General features: G+C 53.9%; 1 protein-coding gene across 1 annotated transcript in view; it reads left to right on the top strand.

Annotated features, from left to right (window-relative positions):
• Positions 1-19,327, top strand: part of CSMD1 (CUB and Sushi multiple domains 1) — a 731,453-nt gene extending 712,126 nt beyond the window's left edge. Inside the window, 9 exon segments of the mRNA XM_053672625.1 lie at positions 936-1,009; positions 3,485-3,596; positions 5,366-5,545; positions 6,792-6,836; positions 9,562-9,723; positions 11,029-11,141; positions 11,875-11,962; positions 15,276-15,408; positions 18,147-19,327. Of these exon segments, the coding sequence (XP_053528600.1) occupies positions 936-1,009; positions 3,485-3,596; positions 5,366-5,545; positions 6,792-6,836; positions 9,562-9,723; positions 11,029-11,141; positions 11,875-11,962; positions 15,276-15,408; positions 18,147-18,306 (1,067 nt within the window). The 3' untranslated portion in view covers positions 18,307-19,327.
• The last annotated feature ends 6,092 nt before the right edge of the window (positions 19,328-25,419 follow it).

Below are 25,419 nucleotides of genomic sequence, written 5' to 3'. Positions count from 1 at the left end.
AGGTTGAAACTCTGCTCAGGCAGGGATTCCCCTGGTGACAGCCTCAGCCACACATAAACCAGAGCCGCCGTCCCCCCTTGGAGCACAGCCGCTGTGGGAGCCCCCCAGTCCGAGCTGGGCAAACCTGGTCCGTCAGCTCTGTGTCTGTGCTGCACAGCTGACGGTCTGTGGTCCCGGTGGTTCTCTAAGAAACCGAGTGATGCAGCTTAAAAAACACAAAGGCACCCTGGACAAATAATCCCAGTGACGCACCTGGCCTTCTCTGGCTACAGAAAGGCCTCCCCCGCCTGATTTACGCGGCAGCCGCCTGGTAGTCGTCTCTGCACTGAAGACACATTTCTTCCCCAATAGCCTAGCTTCTCTTGAAAACCATTTTTTAGGTTCCCTGTAGCAGCTGAAGAGACTCCCATCACACAGCTTCGTGCTTCTTGATGGCTGATGCCCCTGCATTCTGGGGAAAGGCCAGTCGGCCTAGCACGGGCTTCGGTTCTGAAGCATGAAGTGTATTTCCTCTGTTTTGAGGAAAATGAATTTAGGAGAATTGAAGGAAGCTGTGGATGACCAGAGGAGCTGGCCCTTCAGAGAACTGTTTAAAAACCGAGAACTGTTACGGATGGTTATTGAAGGCGGAGCCTCATGAACCAGCCTGTTTAACGTGCCAGGAGAAAAACGTAAACCAGAGTGTGAGAGGGTGTGCTTGCTCTGACACAGAAACTCGCACACACGCAGTGTAGGGTGGAGAAAGCACTCACCGCCCACCCCTAAAAGATGCCAGGGAAGGTGAGAGTAACCATTCAACTCCCAGTTGTCGTGAAACACAACCTGCACACTTGTCAGAACACAGTTTTCTCGCAGCTGGGGGACCTTCGAGGGGAAATGGTGGCAAGTGAACCAGAGCCGGCCTCTGGTTTTGTTTTCTTAATCGTAAATTGCAGACCCTGCCCATAACGCCTGCCCGGACCCCGGCACACCGCCCTTCGGGGTACAGAACAGCTCAAGTGGATACGAGGTACGTATGGCGTGTTTACTTCCCTGCGTTCTCTGTGAGTATAACACGCCACCGAAGGTAAACACGCATGCAGGTTTTCACACACTGTGTCTGATTTCTGTCACGCTGGTCCACACGGCACTCATCCCACTGGAGTTGTTGCTGGGGGTACTCTCACGCCTGAGACGGCGTGGGCTTCTCCTAACTCACCTCACGGTAATTGCCCTCCTGAGTTCAGTCTGAAAACACGTGTGTGTTGCATTTTTTTCCTCTGCGGAGCTGACGTGGCTGTTCTCGAATTAGTGCACGTCACCCCTAAATAGCTCCATGGAGAAGGACCCCATGTGGTGACCCCAAACAGTGGGCCAGTGTTTCAGTCCATGTATTCCAGCCCCCGAGGCTGAGAGGACTGTGTGGTCGCTCTTCTCCGCACGGTCACTTAGAACTCGATGAACTACCAGCGAACTCAATACCACTTTCCAACATCCACCGGACTTTTTAAAATAAAAAGCGCATGAGCATTTCAGGAAACATGAGAGGAGTCAGTGAAAGTGGAAGGTCAGCGGCTCCAGATGCACCGTTGCGACCCCGTCCAGTGACCGAGGGACCCAGGGCCGTCGGGGGCCAGGCCTGAAAGCAGCCAGCTGTGCTCCCTGCTCACACGTCAGGAAGAGTTCCTTTCTCTCTGGCCCCTACTCCCGTCCCCACTGAGACCGAGGCCCCCTTGCTGCACTGGGGGGACGCACACAGCACCTCCCACTGGCGCCCCCCCCCCCCGGCGAAGGAAGCCCTCAGGGCTCCAGGGTTGAGGCGAGCAGGTCCCCCCACCCTGTGGTCGCCCCAGGCCTCAGGGACAGGCTGTCTGGCATGCGGCGGGCCGCACCAGAGGCAGGAATGGAGAGAAGGCTGCAGGCGCTGTCTCTCCCATGTCCCACTGCAGCGCTCCAGTCTAGGTCAGCGGGGTCCCCGCGGTCCCTCAGCTGCCCATGTGCAGCCTGCAGACAGGAAACCAGATGGGAGCGGTGCTGGGCTGTGCACTGTGGTCCATCTGAAGCTAAGGGAACAGGACACCCCTCACCCTTGATGACGAAGGCATGTGGTGCCCCCATGAGTGACAGATTGGGGCTCAGACTGAGGTTTGCTGGTCATTTAAAGAAGAAGCCTCCCACCAGGGGTTGGGGCTTGGCGGGTTCTGAGTGCAGCAGGTTAGACACTGCTTGTTTCTGTCTGTGTGGTGCGCTGCGGCTTCACACACGTGAAGGGGAAGGGGCCACATCAGCCTGGGACCGTCCCTGTGTCCTGTGCTGCCAGTCACTCAGTGCAGGTGCTCAGCTCCACTTTTCCTTCTGGCCAGGCCCCGTAAATTCACTGACCCCTGGCAGCTGGTGCCGCTGCACCCCCAGTGGCCAGGCACGTCCTGCTGGGAATGCCCCTTTCCCGAAGGCCCCCGTGTTCCTCCTGCCGGTGACGAGGGTCCTGCATCTCCCCCCTGCCGACCCCCATCAGCAGGTCACCAGAAGGTCTCCCTGAACTCACAGCCAGATTCCAGGGGAGAATGGCAGGGACCAGCCCCTGATCCCACGTTGGACTTGTGTTCTAGTTCTTCTCATGAAGTTCAGATAAATGTGCATTTTCTAGAAGAAATACGGACCTCGTCCTTAGGGGCCAGGGCTGAGAAGCTGCTACTGTCTCCGACTCTCACCATCCCTCCTCCGAGGGGCGACTGCCTCCGGGCATTTTGCTCACCATCACGCCTCCCAGAGTCCCACGAGGGAGACGCGGGCAGGACAGGGGACAGCCCAGAGGCAGAGGGTCCGAGTACCCCCATGTGAGGGGTCTCGGAGCGCAGAGCAGAGCACTCACATGGCTTCGAAATGGAATTTCCAGGCACAGTGGGTCCCGACCCCACACAGGGCCGCCTGCCAGCTCAGACCACCTTTCGTGGCAGGTTTCTTCGCCCAGGCCCTGGTCTCGTGTTCTGGATATGAGCGATCTCTCCACACGTGACTGTAACTCGGTCTCTGAAATCACGTTTCCTGGCACCTGGCACCTTCCAGGGCACCTCCAGGCACAGGCTGCAGGGGGAAGCAGCTCGCTTGGCGGAGGCCTGGCGGAAAGACGCGGCGGTGAGCAGACGCACTCCATCTGAAGCTTTCGGCCTGGATGGAGTTTTGAAGGGAGCTCAGATGGAACAGGGTTGGCCAGTGCCCAGAAGTGTCCACAGCAGCAATTCACTAATAAGTATCCGTTGCTTAAAATGGGAGCAGCAGGGAAAAGTGGGGGGAAAATTAGGACAAAGTGAAGTGAAGAGAGGTGAGGCAGAAATGAGAGGAACACTGTACTTTCAACACTCCAGGGAGCCCCTCTGGTGCGCACAGCTCACTGGGTCTAAGGGCTCGGTGACACCAGAGGGACTGGGGCTGGGCGCCCCCCCACACCATGGCCCGGGACCTCCGCCTGCCGCACCTCTGAGCCCTCATCCCATCCCCCTTCCAGGTGGGAAGCACAGTGTTCTTCAGGTGCAGGAAAGGCTACCACGTCCAGGGCTCCACCACACGCACCTGCTTGGCCAACCTGACATGGAGCGGGACCCAGACGGAGTGCATCCGTGAGTGAGCCCTTCCGCGCGGCCCCACCGCTGGTGCCCCCCAGGGTCTGGGGAGGGCTTCCCTTCAAGGGAGGTAATGGGAGGCTGGCCTGGTTTTTTTTTTTTTTTTGATTGATGGTTTTTTAGTTCCCTAAACTAGTGTCTCTCAAAGTTGGACTCCCTAGAACGAGCAGCATCAGCGTCCCCTGGGGGTTTAGTGGACCCGGGGGTGGGGGAGGTGGTTCTTCGCCCCCAGCCCACACTCGCCAATCAGAAACCCCGGGACAGGGCAGGCCGGGCGAGGAGGGACAGTGTCTGGCCTACCTGGCGCTCTAGGTGATTCGGGGTCCCCACGAGCCGGAGAAGGCCCCCTAACCCTTCACCACAGTGCAGGGCAGTGTAGTGGCATCACAGGGAGGAAGCCGCCATCCTTCTAACGCATCCCCATCTGACTGCGGGGGAGGGCCAAGTGGCTGAGGCGAGGTGTCCAGGGGTCAGCAGGAATGTTGGAAATGACCGACTGTTCCCACGGCTCCTCAGAATCCGAGTTTATGTCCTGACTAAGCTGTGAGCATTCGGAGACGTGTTCACCCTGCTGGATGGATGGTTTGCGAGTCAGCGTCCACCCACACCTCTTTGGCATCTCTCTCTCAGTGGTGAATATCGTAAGAGCAGAATGTTGTAAAAATTACCCCCATAGTAGATAAGATACGATATTTGTGTGTATTTATCAGTATTGGGAGATACGCATTTATTTCAAAGCTATCAACTCGACCCTCAATCACTACTCAAATTATGTATGTGGGTGTTAACACACACACACAGACACACGCTTGTGCTCACACCTGTGCGTGGGCAGCCTCCTGATACCGGGTCTGCATGGCACTGGCGTTTGCTGAAGTCAAGACTATGACGATGCTTCCAACAGCTGCGTTCACAATTGTAACGTCATAAACTTATTCCGTAACAGTCTGCCCAGCCCTTCACTTGGGGCGTGTATCAGTGGATAAACTTTAGAAAGAATGTGAAGTTACCTGACATCTGAACATTGAAACCTGGCTGATTCCTAAATTATATTTGGAAAGGGAACGAGACTCTCTAGTAACTCAATCACTAGACACGCACCACATGTTCACCAAAATTAATTATTCATTTAACTGAGTAGTCGATTCACTTATTGGCCTTGAGACCAAAATCAAGGCACATTTCTACCCATGTGCCAGTCTGTATTCGTTCAGTTTGTAGGACTGGCTGTCTGAGGAAATCCGACATGTTACTGATCTCACTGGTATGTCCCAAACAGTGTATGTTATTTCAAAGCTGTGATTTCTATTCTAAATTTCTCCAAATAACCACACACACTTGTGGAGAGAAGGCCATATATGCATACACACGGGTGGGCCAGCGTCGGCTGGGAGAAATTCATATGGGAAATAATACAATAACTATGAAATAATAGTTCAGGAATAAGTTCTGTGTTTTGCATACTCATAACTGTAAGCTACTTTTGTGTGTGTGTATATATACGGGGATAGAGGGAGAGAGAATGGCAGAGAGGAGGGAGGGAGGGGACAGACACCAGTTCTCCCTGGTGTTGAAAGGTGCAGAGGGAGGGGGGATGGGTACTGGTGATAATTCAGTTGATACTGTGTTCACACTTCCAAAATACATAGTAACTATAAAGCCTTTCCAGACTGTCGCCCTCTTTCTTCATGTCTTCATGTCTTCATGGGTTAAGTGCACAGTAAGCCGGGTTTCTGTGCCCCCTAACAGGATGAATGCCGTTGCAGCTCACACCTGCGGACAGCCGGAGACGCCGGCCCATGCAGACGTCCGGGCCATCGACCTGCCCACCTTTGGATACACCTTGGTGTACACCTGCCACCCAGGGTTCTTCCTGTCCGGGGGGTCTGAGCACCGCACCTGCAAAGTGGACATGAAGTGGACGGGGAAGTCGCCTGTCTGTAAAAGTAAGTCACTGACAAGCCTGCCTCGCAAAGCCGAGAGGAGGCCCACCACTCACCAGGCTGGGGTGCCGGCGGGAGACCCCCACACGGACAGCTTTGTGGGCGCCCGACTTTGTCCGTGCTTCCTGTGTGTGTGCACGTGTGTGTGGTACGTGTCTGGCACTGTGGAGGCGTGGGCAAAGGAGAGATGCAGGCGCTACCGTGTGCTAGTCATGTTTTAACCCAGAGAGAAAAGCTGTCTGGTTGAAGAAAACCAGTATGCGTTCAAAGAAAACAGCATATATTTTGGAAAAACTTATCTTTTAATGAAAACGGACAAGTATCGCCATGTATGGGTGCACAGTGAATTAAACTGTCGTTTTTAAGACCACAAACTGTGAGGTGGTGGAATCAAAGCTTACGTGTCCTTGACACTGGTTCTGGTTTTTAAAATTGCAAAAACAATGAACAGGAACATGATGCGTCCATGACTCCCAAATTTGTGCACTTACGAACGAGAGGAGTTAATCCCGGCCCAGACTTGGTGGTGGCCGCTCTCCCAGGCCCCTTCCCCAAACTTAGATTCTGCACACACACTGGGCATGGAACTCCATCAGTAAAGGCCGTGTGTGTGTACGATTGACCCCACGACTTTAGCTTTGGTTCCTGGAGCTTATTCATAGCTCCATTCTTCACCCTTACGTTCATTGCCCTCGCCCTTCTCCAACCAGAAATCAAAGTAAATAGACTGAAAAAAATTATAATTTGTACTTAGATACCAAACTAGAAAAGCTAAGAAATCATGAGTTAAGTTTAACTCGATAGACCAAATTAAATGTTCTGCAAGAGACACGATTTGGCATTATTCGGTATTAACTTATAAGAGCATCGACCTGGGCAGGGACTTGTCGAGTTATGGGAAGTTCTGGAATCTGAGTTAGTTCATCACCTTTCGGTCGGGGGCAGCATGTCCCACGTAGGAGTCAGAAACGGACCACAGAAACCCTGCTTTGCAAGGCTCTCTGTTGTAGACACTGAGTGGAAGGAGACGCGTAGGGTGGACTCACTGATGCTTCCCCTGGAAGCTTTTCCCACCATCGCAAGGGATGTCTTCCGGGCATTCAGGGGTTAGAATGGATGGGGATGAGATGTGCCTCTCCTGGACACTTGAGGAATCTGGAGAAAGGAAAACTGCTTCAATCTGACATTTTTTCAAACTGATTCCAAAATACCTGTTTTTGAAAATGACGATTTGTCTTTTTACTTGTAGGTAAAGGAGTGAGAGAAGTTAATGAGACAGTTACTAAAACGAAAGGTTTGTATACCAGACCAGCTACAGATTTCAGTCAAGGGCCGTGATTGGTCCTCTACTCTGGGCAGCGAGACAAATTTGGGTGTGCAAGTCTCCGACCCCACTAGTCCCCAACCGAGTGGGCATGTCGGTGACCAAGATCGCCAAGGCCACGCAGCAAATTCCTAGCGCTTTCTCCACTGCGGTTGGTTAACGCAATAGCGGTACTTAGGAGGGGGAGCTCCCGGTGTGATCTCACATTGTGCCATCGAAGGTGCCGCAGGCACCGGGAGGCAGCCGGGGGCCAGAGCTGCAGACAGAAAGTGATATAATGGAGAGCCTTATAAAGAGGGTTAAGGTCCTCTCCTCCCCCCGAGGAAGCAGACCTGGGTGAGGCCTTTGACTCCAAGTCGAGCAGCTCAATCATGAGCCCGCTCTCACCACAGGTCCCCAAGCTGCAGGCAGCCTCTGCCCCCGAGACGTGAACTAGCACGGCTTGCTGCGTGTGGCACCTGGCTAAACGCATGATGGAGCAAATAAAAAAGACACAGCCCTGCCTCTCAAGGAAGTTATTTGTTATCACTCCCAATCAGCCACCCTGACTTACACATGGCATTAACTCCAGACAGCGTTTAAATGATACAGTGCTCCCCAGGTCATAACTTAAATCAAGCTTTTTTCAAACAGCAATAGAAAATCTTTGTAAATATACAAGGCCACATCCCTGGATTTCCCACACTTGGGTTTTAACACTGGTTTCTTGGGCTTAAGGATCTATTATCACGTCAACTGTGCAGGGTGTGAAAAATGCTCTTGCTGGGTCACACTTGAAAATCCTCAGAGGAGGCCAAAGGTCACTGTGTGGTTACAGGAACTACTTCAAGTGCATCACGGAAACCCAAATTCCCAGGCTCTTCCGTGTAACTGTTATTTACAAGTTGAACGCTGAGTGAAATCAGCACTCCCTCCCCAGGCTGCACTGTCCCCCTCGAAAGGAAGGAAGGAAGGAAGTGTTGGTGGTGGTGGTGGTGGTGGTGGCTGAGGCGTGTGTCCCCCTCCTGTTTGCTTACGTTCTGTTTGAGAGACCGAAACAGTGTATCCACTCTGTGTGCTTTCTGAGGCGCACACGTGGCCACTGGTAGACCCCATCTCCTCTTGGAAGGGGTGTGCGTGCATGTTAAATATGGTTCTTGATCAGCGTGGCACGCTCTGACACACCCTCTCTTTGGTGGCCGCACCACTGCACACTACCAGCTGAAAGTCCAATGACAAGGACCCAGAACGACCCATCAGCTCCTCACGGTCACGTGCGAACAAGAACGGGCCACTTCCTAGGCCCCCACCAAGAGTCCCTTCAGTGAAGCCCCCACAAGCACATTAGAAGCCCCACCCAGTGGGTAAATTCTGAGTAGGGGAAATCAAGCCGCCTCAACAGTATTTTAAAGGCTGCTCATCTTGGTAAGGGAATCCGCGAGGGGCTTGCCGGTGAAGACCCGGTGGCCATGAGGCTGGCAGACAGCGGCCGCATTTAATGTCAGTTCTCAACCAGCAAACGCATGGGACCCCGGCGTTGATATCTTCGTGTTACTCTTATTTCATTTCTTGAATTGTTGTGATTTGGGAGTCGGGTCCACTCAGAACAGCAGGGAGTGATGACGTTCCCTCCGTCTTCGACTCCCCCATTGCCAGGCTGTGTCCTGTGGGTCAGCCTGTTGGGGAAGGCAGGGAAACGGCCAAGTGGACCATTTGACGAGGGGCCGCGGCCACAGGTGTGTCCCGGCATCACCTGCTCTAAGTGGGTCTGCAAAAAAGTGCTTTTTGGGAGAAACAAATCTTTCATTCCACCCCCGAGTCGAGCAGTGTGTTTTCTCCGATGCCACTTGTAGGGACTCCTGTCCCGCTGTCCCACGTGGTCCCTGCCTGGGGCCCATCCGAGGGACAAGCAGTGAGGCCCCTTCCTTGGTACACCCCCGGCCAAGGCTGTGAGACGGGCGGCAGTTCAGGCACGTGGGCCGGCAGAGGTGTGGGAAATGGGTTTAATTTTCAGTCAGTGAACAAGAAGAGAGAACGTCTCAGCAGTCTCTGTGAGTTGTCCTGTCCCAGGTGGACTTTAATGTTTTACACAGACTGCCTGCCGTTTCTTTCTGAATTCATCCACACCCGCGACGTGGGCCACCCTTCCATCCGTCTGTCTTCCCTGTGGTGGGGCGTCTCCACGGGGAGATGGCAGGGGGAGACGGTTTGGCCCGCGGAACGCAGCAGGCTGTCTCTGTGAGCGGCGTGGCCAGCCCACAGGAGGCCTGGCCGTGCAGGCTGCGTGAGAGCGGGACGTTCCTGACACAGGTCCCACGTCTGTCCCCCAAGCCTCTGTCTTTCAAAGTGAGAGTCACTGACGCATCAGCAGCGATTTTCTGGGGCCGTTTGCCATGCGTCTCATTAAGCACAACCCAGCCTCACCCGGTGTTGCTGGTCCCAGCCCCACATACGCTCCAGCCACGCAGGTCTGCTTTGCATCTGCACTCTGTCTCCCCCAAACTGACAACCGTGTGTCTTCCCCTCGAGGGAGCCCCCGGGGGTGCACTTGAGCTCCACACGCTGTGAGGGGCCTGCGTGCAGTCCGTCACCCTCATCCTTGTCACTGTGCTCATGTCTGGCATCTCCCCAAGCAAGTCTGCCTTCTCTGTTGTGAAAGACCCACGTAGCTCAGTTCCACGTCGGCTGATCTGTGCCTGTGTCTCCTCCCTCGCAGTTCCTTCCGACGTGTTTTTTGTCAGCTCCATGTGGCAGGGCCTTTAGGAGTATTTGGGGAAGACACAGCTGGTGACGCTGACTGTGGATGGCTTCAACGCCACCAGCAGCAAGGTGAGTGCCACCTTTCGTTCCGCCAACCAGGTGGAGCTGAAGCTGACAGGTAGGCCAGGGTTGTCCTAAGCGGGGGACCTGGGCGGGCAGCCGCTCTGACGGTCCCCTGTGCCCCGGCGTGGGGGTCACCCTGCCCCAGAGCCCGTCCCGCCACGCCACGTCACCTCGGGCCCAGGCCGGGCGCTTTTCTCCTTTTGAGGCTCACAGACCAGCACAGAAAAGTGCACCAACTTGCTCAAGGTTATGTGCATAGCATATTGAGTCAAAGATGAGGAATTTAGTCCAGAGAGGCAGGTCTCTCAGAGGTATTATTTGATAAGTGGGTTTTCTTTTCTTTTTAACCCAAATCTTAACTCTAACTTTAGATATTCTCTCTTTTTTAAATGTGTTTGCTCCTGGTTTTGTGGTGTTTTAGTTTTTGAGGGTTTTCTGGGGGATCATCCCCCTGTTGATAAAATAACAACAGCTTAGACTTGCCGGCCAAAGGTGGTTTTCTCCACCTGCAGTGCACAGGGTGGGTCAGAGGTTCCAGGGGATGTAGCCCCCGAGGGTGGGAGGGGACCCTCGGCCACAGGCAGGCCCTCGGGCGTCCTTGTCATCTGGGAATTCAGTGGTGGCTCCCCACGGTCCCTGTGCCCAGGGCAGCTGGGAGGTGAGAGCGCTGCTTCTCTCATTTCCATGGGAGATTGCGCTGCTGTGCACTCCAAGACAGCGGCGCTGTCCCCCGTCCTGCCCTCCCGCAGGCAGGGGACTCGAGGCATTGCCGACAGGTCCCGTGTGTGCCGACCGCCGCACATCTGAGTGAGGAGAGTGGGGGACAGTCCCTCCGCCTCCTGAGGAGCCGGACAGTGTGACAGTGGAGTCACCTCGTGCCTGAGAGCATCCAGGCCACCAGGGCGTGTCTGTCACCCCCTGGCCCCCACACTGCTCTTTCCATCCTAATGGGTGAATCGCCCCTTTGTGCACAGCTGTCTGTGGGGCTACGGCTGTGGGGTGGGGGCCAGACTCCCGGCCCCTTGTCAGCACATCGTAAACAAAAAAATGTTGGATTTCAAACATGAATATAATTGAAAGCATGTTAGTTTAGTTTTGTTTTGTTTTCCGTGGGATAAACAGGTGGAAATGTTTCACCAAAGTGAAGCGGACGATGCCCAGTCGAGAGAGACAAGGACTTTCGTTAGAGGTGATTTTGAGGAAAGAGGTGCCAGAGCTCAAATTTGAAAACATAATAACAATCTTTCTTCTCTGTGGTATTACCACCTCCAGGCCGTATTCCCAGCCAATGGCTGCACGCCCGTGCCGGTGGGCCCGTGAGTCCCGGTCATGCAGGGGCGCCGCCCTGGTCTCTTCGCAGGCGTGTACAAGAAGGAGGAGGCCCACCTGCTTCTGAGAGCCGTTCGCACGCACGGCCCGGCGGACGTCTTTGTGGGCAAGCTCGACGATGGCACCTGGGGCCTGGACGGCTACGTAAGTGCCTGGGCGACGGCTGAGCTCCGCCGGATGGGCCCCGGGGTGCGGGCAGCAGGGGGCGTCCATGAGTCGAGGGGGAATGGCCGGTGCTTGGAGGGATGCTGTGGTCCCCCTGCAAAGTGACCTGGCTCTGGTACCCCTCATCTGAGCACAGAAGAAACCGAGTCCCCAAATGAGATGCTTATGGGCCGAGGCAAATGGGCTGTCCCTGCCAGGTCACAGCCAGGTGTGGACTCAGGTCCCGAGGCTGCTGACAGCCACTCCGAACGTCCCAGACTGCCACTCCCGGATGAGCAGGGACAGTTAGGACGCCCCCTTGAATGGGCTTCTCTGCACCTTGAGAATGTGTTTGCTCTGTGATTCGTCCCCCGACCCAGGGGCACAGCCTTACATGACGCGTGTCAGCCACGGCGGTGACACAGGGTGTTTTGCATAACTCGGGTTGTGTGTGGTTTCCTATCTTCATCCCTTTCATAGAAGGCAGCTCATCCACACGCGTGTTGTAAATTTACAAGCCACTTTTGAGGCCAAAATGAGTCAGAATTTACGTTAGTTATATGTTCCATCTGTATATTTTGCCCTTTAACTACATAGTTTCACCCTAAGGAATGGCGAACAGAAAACATTAGCCTGTGCTCTCTGAGCAGGGAAGGTCCAGTGATCTTAGGGAAGGAGGGGCGAGCACTGGGCCCTCATTCCGCACCCTCTGCCCCCTCCCCTCCCACGGCAGGTCTCGTCGGGACTCGAACGGGGAGGGTTCACTTTTCAAGGTGACATCCGTGGCAAGGACTTCGGAAAGTTCAAGCTGGAGAGGCAAGGTGAGCAGCTACTTCCAAAGGGAGGGAGTGGCGGGCGGGCCAGCCTTCGAGCAACAGTGCTGGGAAGTGACCAGGAGGCCAGGGCGCCAGAAGGGACCCAGTCGAAAACAGCGGGGGAGGCAAACAGGTTTCGAAACTTGATGGGGAAAAGAAGAGATAAAGTGGCCAGACAGAGCTGGAAAGACACAGGCGGTGTGTCCGGTGTGGCATTGCTGCCTCACTGTGGAGGGGGGGGTGTGGAAGTGAGGGGGAGGAAGAAAAGCCAGAGAACTCAGCGAACTCTCTCACCTGAAAATTACACGTAAGCACGACTAGAAGTCACCAAAGAGCAATGAAAAGAGCGTCAACTTCAAAAATGTATATGATGGACTCAGAGATAGGTCATCATTAGTTATCAGAATTCCCCAGTGTTTCAAAAATGATTTTGGGGGGAGAGCAGACTCCCCGTGGGAGTCCGTCCCGGTGGGAGTCCCGGAGGGTGTCACAAGTAGGTACGCACAGTCCGGCAGCACCCTCTCACCCCACAGTTCCACCCCAGTGTGTTGCAGACGGTGTCACAACTTTTATTTTCCTAGCTGGGTGTATCTCAGGCAGGACCGGTTTTAATAGCTGACATCCGAAATAATCTCTCCATTCCACATAGCGATCATAGAGAAACTGCTGAAAGAAACAACTTGATGCTGTGTTGTAGATCACACAGAAATAATGATTTCACTGAGCGCATTTTGTGACAGTGACAAGGCTACGTATTGGTGTGGGCAGACGTCCCTGCATCTGTGAGAAAGAGCCCACTGGAGACAGACAGGCAGGCAGGTGGACACACCCTCCTCCTTTCTTGGTCTCTCTGTCACTGCTTGGGCTTTACCTGGATCGTGTAGAAGGAACGCATTCAGCAGCCTTGGACTCGGGGTGAGGGACGGCATTCTGTGTCTTCCTTGGGCGTCCCATCATTCTGAGGGAACGAAGCCACTCACCGAAATCCGTGGGGCAGGAAGGATGAGGGATGCCTGCTCAGGGACCCCGGGTTTATTCCAGGGGAGGGCACAGTGTCCCGAAAGTGGATCATGGGCGTGGCCGCAGCCCTGGAAACACGAGGACAAACAGCGAGCTCGCAGACCTGGGCTGGCCTGTGTGCTGTGAATGGGGAGCTCGCTGGCCTGTGCGCGCCTTTCGATGGCGCTGCCTGAAAGTGGAGGGGCCCAGGCCGTGGCAGGCGAACCGCTGTCGGCCCTAAGTGAGAAGGTGCAGGTGAGACAGTGAGAGCAGCCAGAGCAGCGGCAGAGGGTCACACTGATGTGGAGACCTGGGGGTGGCAGAGGGAGGGGGAGGCGAGGGGAGCAGGTGGCAGTTCCTCATTGCATGGGGGCCAGGATGGTTTTGTCACGGCCCCTACGATACAACACTGAGAGGAAGCCGGACCACCGCCTTGGAGGGCAGTTGGGTGAGGAACAGGGACGCAGAGGGTATGTACTCAGCTAGACTCCATCCCGAGTGGTCAGACCCTGCTGACGGGCAGCCGTGGCCAAGAGACTACTGCACCATTAGTGAAGGACGCTGGGAACAGCCCGATGGCCATCGGCAGTGGGTTGGCTGGACAAACTCCGGCTCGTTTCATGAACACCACAGAGCACTGCGTTGAACCTGACCTCTGGTGGAAGAACCTAAAGTGCCCAGTTCAGGTGAAAAAGCCGAATCTAAAACCCGTGAGTCATCCTCCTGGTTGTTAGAAAGGTAATAAAAGAGACACAATCATGTGTGTGAAGAGTTCTTTCAGCAAGGTCACTACCAACACCCCAAAGCTATGGCACGCGGGGGCCCAGGGGACCTTCGTTTCCATTGACCTTTTGACTATTTCCGTACCTTTTTATGCCATTTTAATTAATACCATGTGCATGTATTGCCCTTTACATTGCTAAAACAAGGTAAATAACTGAAAGTAACTAGGAGCTTCAGACGGCCTCGTAATTTCTGGGAAAGGTTAGCTGCGTGACTCAGGCACCCTCCTTCCTTGTTAGGGGGTGAAGTCCCTGGTGATGCATAGATTCTCCAGGACTTTGTTGATCAGGAGGCTGACACCTATTATGGCCAGCAGTATGCAGTCTTGTTGCAGAAAACACCTCAGTGAATTTAAGCAGAACACAGATTTGGGAGAGCGAGGGAGGAGACTCCCAGGATTGCAGAACCTGGAGCAGGCCGTCGGGCAGCTTGCTGGGAGCCAGGGGGCGCTCATGTGCCAGGCACACAGCACTATTTTTTTACATCACAAACGTGCACGTGGCGCACCTGCTGATCTCGGTGTGGCGCAGGCCCTGGGTTCGGGAGGAAAGCGGCCCAGTCTGGCCTCCCATGTGGCGGCACTTCTGTCCCCTTGCACGCCGTGCCTGGGCCCTGGTTTCAGGCAGTGGAGACGTCCATCACGTGGGCCTCCCAACAAAGCCGTGAGGTGGGTGCCCTTGGCACCATGTGTCCAGGACACCCCCCAACCCTGCCAACGCCAGTGGTGGCCAGGACTCCCCGCAGCTGCTTGTCCTGTCCTCAGCTGGCACTGTCACCAGGGGCATCTGTATTGTCCCTGCAGCCACAGGGATCAGGGCTATGCCTGCCTCAGTCCCTTCAAGTTCGGGATGGGAGCGTCCGAGTGGCCACTCACGTGCCAGTGCCGGTCTCAGAGATTTAGAGAACAGGCGCCCGGCCCGCAGGCGTGAGCGCGTCTGGAAATCCGCGGTCATGTCGAGGCCCGTGCGCTGCCCGCCAGGAAGGGTCTCGAAAAGATGCGGCTCCGAGGCATCAGGGTAAAGCAAGCGCGCAGTAGAGCCTCAGGTGGCAGGAGTCGCACCCTGCTGCCTCTGGTAAAGCCGGGGACCAGTATTATTTGCACCTTTTTTATGTAAAAATTCAAGAATTTTTTTATTTAAGAAGCTATTTTCATAGCTGAAACACTTCATAGAAAGAGAAAACAAGGCTCCCCTGGCAGTTCAGAGGTCCCTGTGTCCTGGCGCTGCGCCTCCGAAAGCAGCCGGCGCTCGTGCCCAGGGTTATCGGGCAACGTAAGCAGAGTTCAACCGCGCGAGGCCCATTGCCCTCCGCCGCATCCTGGGGGGCCAGCGCTACACTTAGTCAGGTCGCGCTGACCGTCCCCTGAGGGGTCAGGTTTTGCGCCTCCTTCAGGGAGACGCACGTTGCTGTTTCTCCGGAGGAGTATTGGCGGGTCCTGCTGGGACTTAACTGCTGCTTCCTGGAGGATTTACACTCACGCATGAAACATGTCTGCGTGTTGGTTGGCGCAGGGCTGATGGACCCTTTTGTCTTCCAGACCCGCTGATCGCTGACCAGGACTCTGAGCACCGCCCCCCGGGCACCAGCAGCGGCTCCGTGGGGGTGGCCATCCTCGTCCCCTTCTTCGCTCTGATACTGTCAGGGTTCGCCTTTTACCTCTACAAACACTGGTACGAGCGCGCAGAGCGCGTGGGTCGGAGGGCTGCGCGCCCTCCCTCTCACAAGCATGTGAACGTGGCATAGCTGCGCAGTGTGCGGTCTGGCCTGCAGGCCTCACACATGAAGCTGTGGTTGTCTGTTGCCCGCTGGCCTTCCCCGTGAGCCCCTCCGAAATCCAGCCGCGGGGGAACCCGAAGCGGGGTTGCAGGTAGCCAGCTCTGTCTCCGGCTCCAGCGAGGGAGCTGGATTTCCGTTCCGGGCGCCCGGGTCAGCTACTGGGGCGTTTCCAGGGCTCCGGGAAATGCCACTTAAAAAGTGTCCATTCACTTCTCCCCTTAACAGATACAAAGAAAGTCCTTACTAGGTGCCCAGCAGTGCCACACGCTCCTCCGGTGAGAAAGTGGCCCAAGTATCGGCCCACTGGCATGGGTCTCCCAACAGGAAGATGGCAAAAGTTCAAAAAAAAAAACTTAAATGGAATTGATTCTTTCCTTGCCATTGGCATGGAGGCCAAAAAAAAAGCAAAACTAAATTTAGAAGAAATAACAGATTCACTTACATTTCCTCTCTGTGGAAAAATGCGTCACCTGGAGGCATTTGGCCCACACCAAGGTTCTTAAATTCCTTGGACTCTAACTAGCATTCCTACAGGTAATGAAAATAATTACGATCCTATAAATAAGGTTTAGGTACGTTAAATGTGCCTTCTGTTTATATATGTGCTGCAGATATTTCTACGTATCCTGGCAAGCAAAAAACAAAAATACAGAAAATACTAGTGTGTGGAGGTTTGGAGGCTATTTTGAATGACTAAGGGAAAAGGTTTCACTGTGTGTCTTCAGGCTTTTCTTGAAACAAAATAGGAAGAATTTCACTTCACAACTATGTTCTGGTAGCTGCTTGCAAGCGAGCCCTCGATTTTCTGTGGTTGGTGCGCTCTCGCTATAAAGATGGGGGCCGGGGGGGTTGAGATGGTCTCCCCACAATCGAAGACTGACGCTTCTGTGTCAGGTAGTGTTTTAGAGAGAAGAAACCCTACGCACATGAGTCTGACGAGCCTTATTCTCACATTTCGGTTTGGAACTAGATGAAAATTTAATAAATGTAGAACTAGGTCCCACCACCGTCTGCAGAAAAATCCGTCACTTCTTCCAATCCCTCATTGGAAGAAAAATCCATCATTGGCTTCTCATTACGTCAGTCACAAGTGTCTCTTCCTTCACAAGATTCTCTAAGAAATGTAATACCCTCAGAGACACAGGCCTGCAGGGGGGATTTATAATCCTGCAAGTGTGTTTCTGCTTCGGTGGCGTCCACATTAACCCCAAGGACTTGATGTAGCTCAGGAAATTCTTTTTCTCTCCTTTTGGCTTTTTGTCTGTGGATGGGCGGCAGCCCCACCTGTCGGGTGGGGGGGGCACCTCCCCGTCACACAGACATTTACATGAGTCACAAAATGTTTTCAGCTTGTCCTTTATCCTTTATTTTCTTCTCTTATCCTTTAAAAGGATACATACGCTCCCAGAACTGTATCTACTCATACATCAATTAAACATTCCTTCTGACTGTGTCTTAACGTTTAGAGGGGGCAGCATGGGAGGATCCCCGCATCCCAGGTGGTCTCCCAACCTCAGAGGCTTCCCTGTAAGCGGCAGACTTCCACCTTCCAGCAGGTGGCGCTCGGGAGTAGACCTCAGGCGGAGACCTGACTGATGGGGGCCCTGCCGGGTGTGGGCTCTGCGCTGGACCCCTGGCGGTGGGCCCCTGGCGGTGGGGTGTCCCTCCCAACGAGGGCGGGAGGGTGGGGGCTCCTGACCTGGGGGTTTAAGGGGAATTTCAGCCACGTTTAAGCTTCGTGAACATGTGGCTGAATCTGTGTGCTGACTTCTGCTATCAGAGCATTTTCAAGTTCAGTGTCAGAGGCCCTGGCACCCTGCCTTTCTGCTGATGCAGAGTTCTTCGTCCTCTTGCTCTTCACAAACATATTACAATGTAAGGAAACCAACTAGCAATCACGGCAGCAGAAGTGTCTTTGTATCAGCATGAAGTGATGTCTTTGCCAGACTGGTCACTTCAAGTTGTGTTCTTACCATCTGGCCTATTTTTCTCACGTCATCTCTTCTGGAAAGGGGCAAGGGGGAGCTTTACCACTTTTATACCTAAAAAGCCTTCAATTCTCTAATCTGAGGTCTACCCAGAGGTTTTCTTTTAACCAGAAAATATACACAACAGTTGAATAATGAGTCTAGCGTCTTCTCTGTAACTTCCTTGTTGGAGACAAAGTTGCATTCCAAAACCTAGCTCACGTTTGGTGATGTCAGTAATGGCAGGGTTACATTTGTATTTCAGTTGAATCTCCACAGTCCTAGAGGGCGGACACCTTGGTTCCCACTTAGTGGCGAGGTCCACTTTCTCGAGGTCATAACACTTAGGGGTAGGCGGACACCCAAGCAGAGTCTGTCTGCCACCCGCATCAGCGACCTTCCGAGTTCACCCAGATTATCAGTTGGAATCGGATAATTCTTTGATTTTGGGAACGACTTCAGTGTTTAAAGTTCTCTTGATAATCTCGACCAGCCACTCAAAAGAGTGAGGCCTGCGAGGGACAGCTCTGTGTGCCCCCACGCCCAGCGTCGGTTCTGTGGCCTCTTGTTGGTGTGGCTCCCTGCAGACCGAAGGGTCAGCGCAGGCCCAGCCCTGGGCATCGGAAGGCAGGGCCCTGACAGTGTCTGCTCTCTCTCCCTCCTAGAACGAGACCCAAAGTGCAGTACAATGGCTACGCCGGCCACGAGAACAGCAACGGCCAGGCCTCCTTCGAGAACCCCATGTACGACACGAACTTGAAGCCCACAGAGGCCAAGGCTGTGCGCTTCGACACGACTCTGAACACAGTGTGCACAGTAGTATAGCCCCCGGCCCGGGGGCCGACTCATAGCCATACCTCTGACGGGCAAGCAGTGATTCCTTTGGTGCCAGGAACCTCTCTCCCTCCTCCTCCCGGCTTCGCCGCGCGGCCCTTCCCATCTCCTACCGGATTCACGCAGCAGGGATGTCCAGAGACTGTGCAGAATCTCCTGAGGACCGGCCACACCTGGCCCCCATCCGGCTGCACCTACGTGGGGTCAAGGCGCCCTGGAGGAAGCCCGCCCACCCATCCACCCAGGCGTGCGGGCACATCCGCCTCCAGGCCTTGGACGTCCTGCCTCCAGAGGCTGGGATGCCCCCCCCCCCCACTGATGCAGCCTCCTGGGCACACGGCCACCGCCTCTGGGCGTGGTGACAAAGTAGCAGCCCCACGACACCTTCTGTCTGTGTTTTCTCACCCCCACGAGTGCAAATACTCTGGAAAACGGCTCTCTTGAAGGAGACACCTCCCTCGCGACGCACACACCCACAGGCGCCCCGCCAGCCTTCCCCAAGCCTGGCGCACCACGAGGACCCCCAGCCCCCTCGGCGTCCGCGCCCAGGACCATCCGCAGATTCCCAGTCAGCTGTTCAATTGCAGAAGTTTTGATGCACAATTTTTTTGCACTAGTGTGTTACAAATGACTGAGTAAGAATTCTGATAAAATATACTATTTACACAGGGTTTATACACACTACACATTGTATATAAACATCCCTTCATTTCTCAAGCCGAGCATCTCACTGTCAGGTTGTGTAAGAGAGAGAGAAAATCCCCAGATATGGCACAGGTTTTCACAGAAGTACGGTATTAAAGAGATTTATTTTATTATTGCTTCTTTTAGCTACATATCTGTGTTGGACTCACTGAGAAAAAAAAGAGGCCTTTTATTTCCCACATGTTTCCCCCTCGCGTCTGTTGCCGTCCTGGTAGCATCTTAGAGAAGGCTGACCGCGCCCTCCACCTGCCGTGTACAGATGTGAATAGTAATTTATTTCAGATGTGCGTGGCCGTGTGAGTGGGAGCTCCCAGTGCCGTCTTCCTCGTCACACTGTGTTTCCCGTGGCCATGCACCCTTGACGTTGCAGGGAGGACGGGACCCCCAGGAGCCCGGGGACCCACTGGACACTGTCGGTCAGGGTCAGAGGGCCCACATTGCTGCGGAGACAGGAAGACAGGACTCACACCTTCCCCTCCAGGGACCTCATCCTCTGTGCTCCTTTGCCTTTCATTCCTGCCGTTCCAGGTGGAGAGAACGTCTCAGTGCGGTTCCAGGATTAGCATTCGTCACTGGCAAGTTGTAAGTCGCAGGACAATGGAAGTGGGTGTGATCATCCCCGGTGTGGAAGTGGGTCAGAGTGTGACCCAGATGAGGCGACAGTGGAATTGTTTGGGTCACAAAGGGGAACGCATTTGTCATCATTGATCAGCACGGGGTAGAAAGAGTGCGAAGAGAATTCTTCTTCAGCAGTTTGAATGTCAAGCACCTTTTCCACATGTAGAAAGCTCCCTTCTCGCCATGCAGACTGGCCTGGGGAAAGCGAGGCAGGTTCAAGTCTCCTGGTCGTCTCTCAGTTCAAGTCTGGCGTCCTGGTCTGTCTGCTGTGGATGGAAGGGCGGGCTTCACACGTGGAAAACGGGGAAAGAACTGTCAGGGTCAGGGCTCACTGTCTGCAGGCCGTGCACCCTGCTGGGTGCCCCTGCCCTGCCCTCGGTGGGGGGCGTGTGTCCTCCGTTGGGAGGGTATCACCGGCCCCTCCTGGTGGCAGCTCGGCCTTCGGAGTTCCACGGTCTCGTGGAATTCCCTGCACATCTCCCTCAGCCGTCCTGGCCCCAGGACGGGGCTTGGCTTTGCCACCGAGAGTTTGCATCCCCTCTGTTCAGACCAGACGAGGTTGGCCACAGCCCAGGGCCCCACACACCCCAATCCAGACCGAGGGGCCAGGAGGGGTGGGCTAGCGTGTGGGGGGCACCGCTCACCCCCACCGTAGGTATGAGTGCATGTACACACATGTGCACCGAACACGTCTGAGTGTGAGCCGCTGGAACCAGGTGCAGCCAGCTGGCCTCAGACTCTCATCCAGCCATCTGTCCCCACGTGCCTGTCCTGCTGGCCAGGCAGTGATGCTTGGAACCCCAGCAGGGCAGGGCACAGGTTCCAGGCACCAGGGGTGGTCAGGTCAGGCACAGCCCCCCTCGGCCGCACGGGGCCACACCATCCTTCAGGGGTCTGTGTGGTGCCTGAGGTTCAGACACAGCCACCCCCGAGCCAGCCCCTCCCAGGGCGAGTGCACGGCCTCGGAATGTGCCGGAAGACCCTCCCTGCCCAAGGGGACCTCGAGAGGGAGTGCCCATGCTCACGCGGTTCATGTGCTTAAAGCTCTTTCAAAGCGCTGCTTGCCTCACACATCTTGCCTTCCTTCAGGCTGCAATAATCTTTTTTCTTCTGTAAGATATTTTGTAAACAGCGACAAAAAAGCTATGGTAACAAGGGGAACTTGAAGGCTGGCGCCCCGGTCAGGACCTGCGGTCACCCGCCGTCCGGACATCCCACCCCATGCTGCTGACTCACGTTAGGTGCAAAAGACCTTTTTGTACAGAGATATATTTTTTATGAAGAATTTGTAAAATTATTAAATATGCTGTAATTTTTTGATTAATGTAGGTAAATTGTTAAAAAAATAAATGTTTTTACAATACAAAACTGTAATTTTCCCAATATTGTACATTGTACCATCTCTAGCTGATTTCCAGTCCTGACTCTATCACACATGTATTAATATTACCGTGGCCTGTTAAAATGAACAGTATCTTTTTTGTTAAAAAAAAAATTATAAAGAGAGTGTAATATAGCCTGTGCATTGCCACCTATCTTTAAAGCAAATCAGACTTCTAATTAAATATTTAATTTTACATTTTGACTTTCCCCGTGACTGTGTTTGAGCTTTCCCAGGTGGGTGTGGGGGGGGGCAGGGCAAGTCACGGATTTTACCGTGTTTGGGAGGGGTCCCTGTGTCCCGAGGCGTGAACAGCTGTGATTGTCACGATTCGTGAACAGCTGGCCCAGGAGGAGTGGTCACATGCAGAGCAGCGACGTCAAACCTGGCGGATTTCTTAGTGGCTTGCCTTAAAGTCAGTGGGAGTTTTGTTCCACCTTCAACCCAAAATCTGGCCTTTATTTTTATGATAAAAAAATGTTAAGTTCTTTCTGCAAAGGTTTCTAAAAATTTTATTTATTTTTTATACTTATTTATTTTTAGAGATAGGGGAAGGAAGGGAGAAAGAAAGGGAGAGAAACATTGATGTGTGGTTGCCTCTTGTGCGCCCCCTACTGGGGACCTGGCCCAAAACCCAGGCGCGAGCCCTGAATGGGAATGGAACTGGTGACCCTTGGGTTTGCAGACCTGTGCTCAATCCTACTGAGCCACACCAGCCCAGGCAGATTTTATTTATTTTTTTCAGAGAGAGGGGAAGGGGAGGGAGAAAACTTAGATTGGTTGCCTCTCCCACACCCATGACCCTGCCTCCAACACAGGCAGGTGCCCTGCCTGGGAATTGAACCGGTAGCATTTTGGTTCACAGGCTGTTGCTTGATCCACTGAGCCACGCCAGCCAGGGCACTTGCTGTAAACTTTCTCAACACTGGAAAATGACCCCAAAAGTCCCCTCTAAAGGAGCATTTCAAACACCAGCCTTGAAGAAGGCCCAGAAGCAGCTCTGGCTCCTCCGGCCCTCGCAGCCGGGAGCGGCTGCCTTCCTTCCGCTTGAGTCTGGGCGCTGAAAACCAAGCGCTTCACGTGTGCCAGGCGGGGGCCCAGCAAGCGAACGTCCTGCGGTTAAATGGAGTGAAGCCCTAATTCTTCAGAGTCAGCTTATTGCGAAATGTAAAGCAACCAATAAAAATAAGCCTCACGGTTGCTTCAAAGTAACAACATGTTAGGAGGCGGGGTCTCTGGGCATCAGCAAATGTGTCCGGCTGCTGTGGGTCAAGGACCCACTAGGCAGCACACACGGTTCCAGAAAAGCACAGCGTTCAGATGGCCTCTCCGCAGGTTTGCCCGTTTTCACCTCATGGATGACGTAGCAGAAGTTCAGAGAAGTTAGTTCATCTGCCCAAGAATGCACAGCCAGGCAGTGCTTGTATTAGAGGTCAGTTTGCTCTTTTCTCAACATTCTTTTTTACCAAAAAAAGCATATATTTTTTACGTGATGAAATTCATCAATGTTTTTCTTCTTCTGCAGTTAAAATTTTTCTCTCCTTCTGTCAACATTTCTGTGTTTCATGTGGTTAGCAGTTAGCACAGTTAAGAATGTAGGGAAAAATACACTCTGTACCCGCAGATGGGACCGTCCCGGAATTGCGCCTGCGTTGCGCCTGCGTGGTCAGCAGTGAAGCTGGGATGAGGAGCGCCGCTAGTGTCCCTGGCCTTTGTCCCGCAAGCTGACCTTCTCGCAACTGAGCTTCCCTCTCACGTGACTGTCGGTCCACCTTCACGACGGGTTGGGGCCTGAGTCCAGGAGTCTGTCTCCCGCCTCGGCCCCTCAAACCCTGGAGTTTTGCTCCCCTCCCCGCCCCGTCCCCCGGCCCCTGGCAAGGGCGTTGCCTGCTCTGCGTCTCTGAGGGTGAGAGCGATTCCGCACGTCGGGTGGCCAAGGAAGAGCAGAGACGGAGTCGGACACCTGGCCCCTGAGAAGGGAGCGCGGACGCCCCCTATTCCCTGCAGGGGTTCTGCAAATTCTAGTGTTTCTGCACACACTCCAGGTGCCTGTGCAGCGCAGACGGTTTTCTCTTGAGAGGCCCCGGGCCTCCAGCTGCTTCGCCAGAGACACCAGGTGCCTGGACTCCAGGTGAGTGCGCTGCAGGCCTGGGGAGGGACTCGGGCCTCCCTTTCTCGGCTCCACGGGCACCTGCCCACGGAGAGGCGAGGGTCTGAAGCATTAACAAAGGTTGTTTTCCCAAGACTGCAAAGGGTAACCGTTTTTGAAAATGTCGAAAAAATGGAAACAATCCATTTTATCTTGTTTGTTACTCAGTGGTAAAGGTGTGCGCAGAACAGGCGCCCCCTGGTGCCTATTCTGGGGAATTTCAGCGGGCCCCTCTCGGGATCAGCTGGGAGAGCAGGTCTACGTGTTCTCCCCGGGGACCCACGGACGGGAAGCCGCGGAGGAGCTAGGTCGTCACGGTGGCAGTGTTTCACAATCCATGTGTATGGAACCAGCCGGTTGACTCCTCAAGCCCACGCAAGGTTACAGGCCAGTTGTATCTCCACGGAGCTAACTGTTCCCTCGAGTGAGCAACTCCCGGGAGAGCGCAGCCCGGGAGCAGGTGAAGGCGGGTGGTGGGGAGAAATGCAACACACGTGGTGCGTGGGCGGCACCGAGTTGCAGGATTGGGAGAAGACCTGGGAAGTGCAGCGTGAACCCGGAGCTCAGGGTTAGGTCTGGGGAAGAAGCATCGCCCAGACCTCAGCGAAAGGCTCCCCGCGGGGGGTGACTGGGCATAAGGGGAGGGAAGGGAAGGGCTGGTGTCAGCGCCTGGTTCTGCCACGGGGGCCTGAGAGGACGAGGAGGGACGCGAGAGGAAGGGGCTTGCGCTACGCCTCGCACGATTCTCCATCCTGGAAATGCGGGTGAGTTGCCGATTCACACAGTGGGATCCGCGCCCCCAGACTAGATAGACAGCCCGCGCAGGGGCCTGCTGTCCGGTCGCGGTACCGACCTCAAACCTGACTGGGTCATCCCCACAGGAACATTGGGAACGCTGGTTTCGGGCCGGGTCTCTCTGTTGTCTTAGTTCTCAGAAACCAGCAGAAGAATACCAGGGAGGGACGCTTCATAAATAGTCTCTCACCCTTAGGTGAGGAAGGGCCTGGGTCCGTTTAAAGACCTTATTATTTCTCCCCCGATCGGCATGACTTTCTCCTCCATTGTTCCTGAAAGCTCAAGTGCATCGGAAAAGCCTCGCTAAACTTGCATCATTTTTTCTGCTTGATAAGCTATATGCTGAAAGATTAAAGAGAGTATCAGGAACAAAAAATAGGGTTCAAAAAGATATTCAAATATAGCTCTTAGAAGCAGAAATGGGACCAGCCAGTGATATAAAAAAATAATCCGGATTAAGGTTTGTTCTCCACCAGGTGTTGGTGTTTCTTATCCTAGAAAAACGCCCAGACTGGCCCCAACTAACCCTGCGCAGCTTCAGCACCAGCTCGGGGAATCAAACGCATTCACCTTCCAGGTATTTGCAGAGCACCTGCTGGCGGTCAAAGGTCGGAGTAGAGCCAGAGCGCTCAAAACAAACAGGGCGGGGTGCAGGCTCCCAAGAAAGCCATAGACCAAGCAGAGAGGCAGGTGCGTAAATAAGACACAGCTGCAGCTGAGAACAACAGAAATGCCTGTGTCCCCACACAGGTCTTCGGGGGGAATGTCCCAGGGGCTGCCGGCTACGGCAGGGGCACTTCTTTCATCGTGGCCCTCACGCCCTTGACTCCTCCGTAGATGAGTCACACTCACATCTATACCCAAATTCTACTCCCTCGGTGGCTCCCTCCAGCAACTTTTTGGCTTCTGAACCCTGAAAAATATAGACCCTGGATATTTGGGGCATCCCTAGAGCTCACATGACACATGCTTCCAAGGTTGTCCACTTCATGTCTTCTGGGATGTTTCTCAGCTTCTCTGGAAACTTGTTTTTTATTTATTTTTTATTTTTAATTTATTTTAAAATTGATTATGCCATTACAGTTGTTCTATTCCCCCCTTCATTCCCTTCCACCCTACCCCCATCCCCACCATTACCCCCCTTTAGTTTATGACCATGTGTCTCAAGTCCTTTAGATTCTATACTTCCCATACTATTCTTTTTTTGTGTGTGTAATGTTATTATTTTTCATGATTCTTACATCTTTTATTTTAATAGTGTTTTCTTATTCTCTTCTTTCTGTATACTCTTCTTTGCATGGTTAGTTGTATTGTATCACTAGACAGGTTTCCCCTGTTCTCTCTTCCACAGTGTATTGCTAATTTACTATCCTTCATAACACTTGTGTTCCTTTAGCACAGTACTCAAAGTTCTATACCCCTTATTTATATTATCCAGATCACATAGATTCTGTCA

This window comes from Artibeus jamaicensis, unplaced genomic scaffold (genome assembly GCF_021234435.1).
Source record: "Artibeus jamaicensis isolate MK-2021 breed Jamaican fruit bat unplaced genomic scaffold, CSHL_Jam_final contig_780, whole genome shotgun sequence".
Taxonomy (NCBI): Eukaryota; Metazoa; Chordata; class Mammalia; order Chiroptera; family Phyllostomidae; genus Artibeus; species Artibeus jamaicensis.
This window is presented reverse-complemented; position numbering and strand designations above follow the sequence as displayed.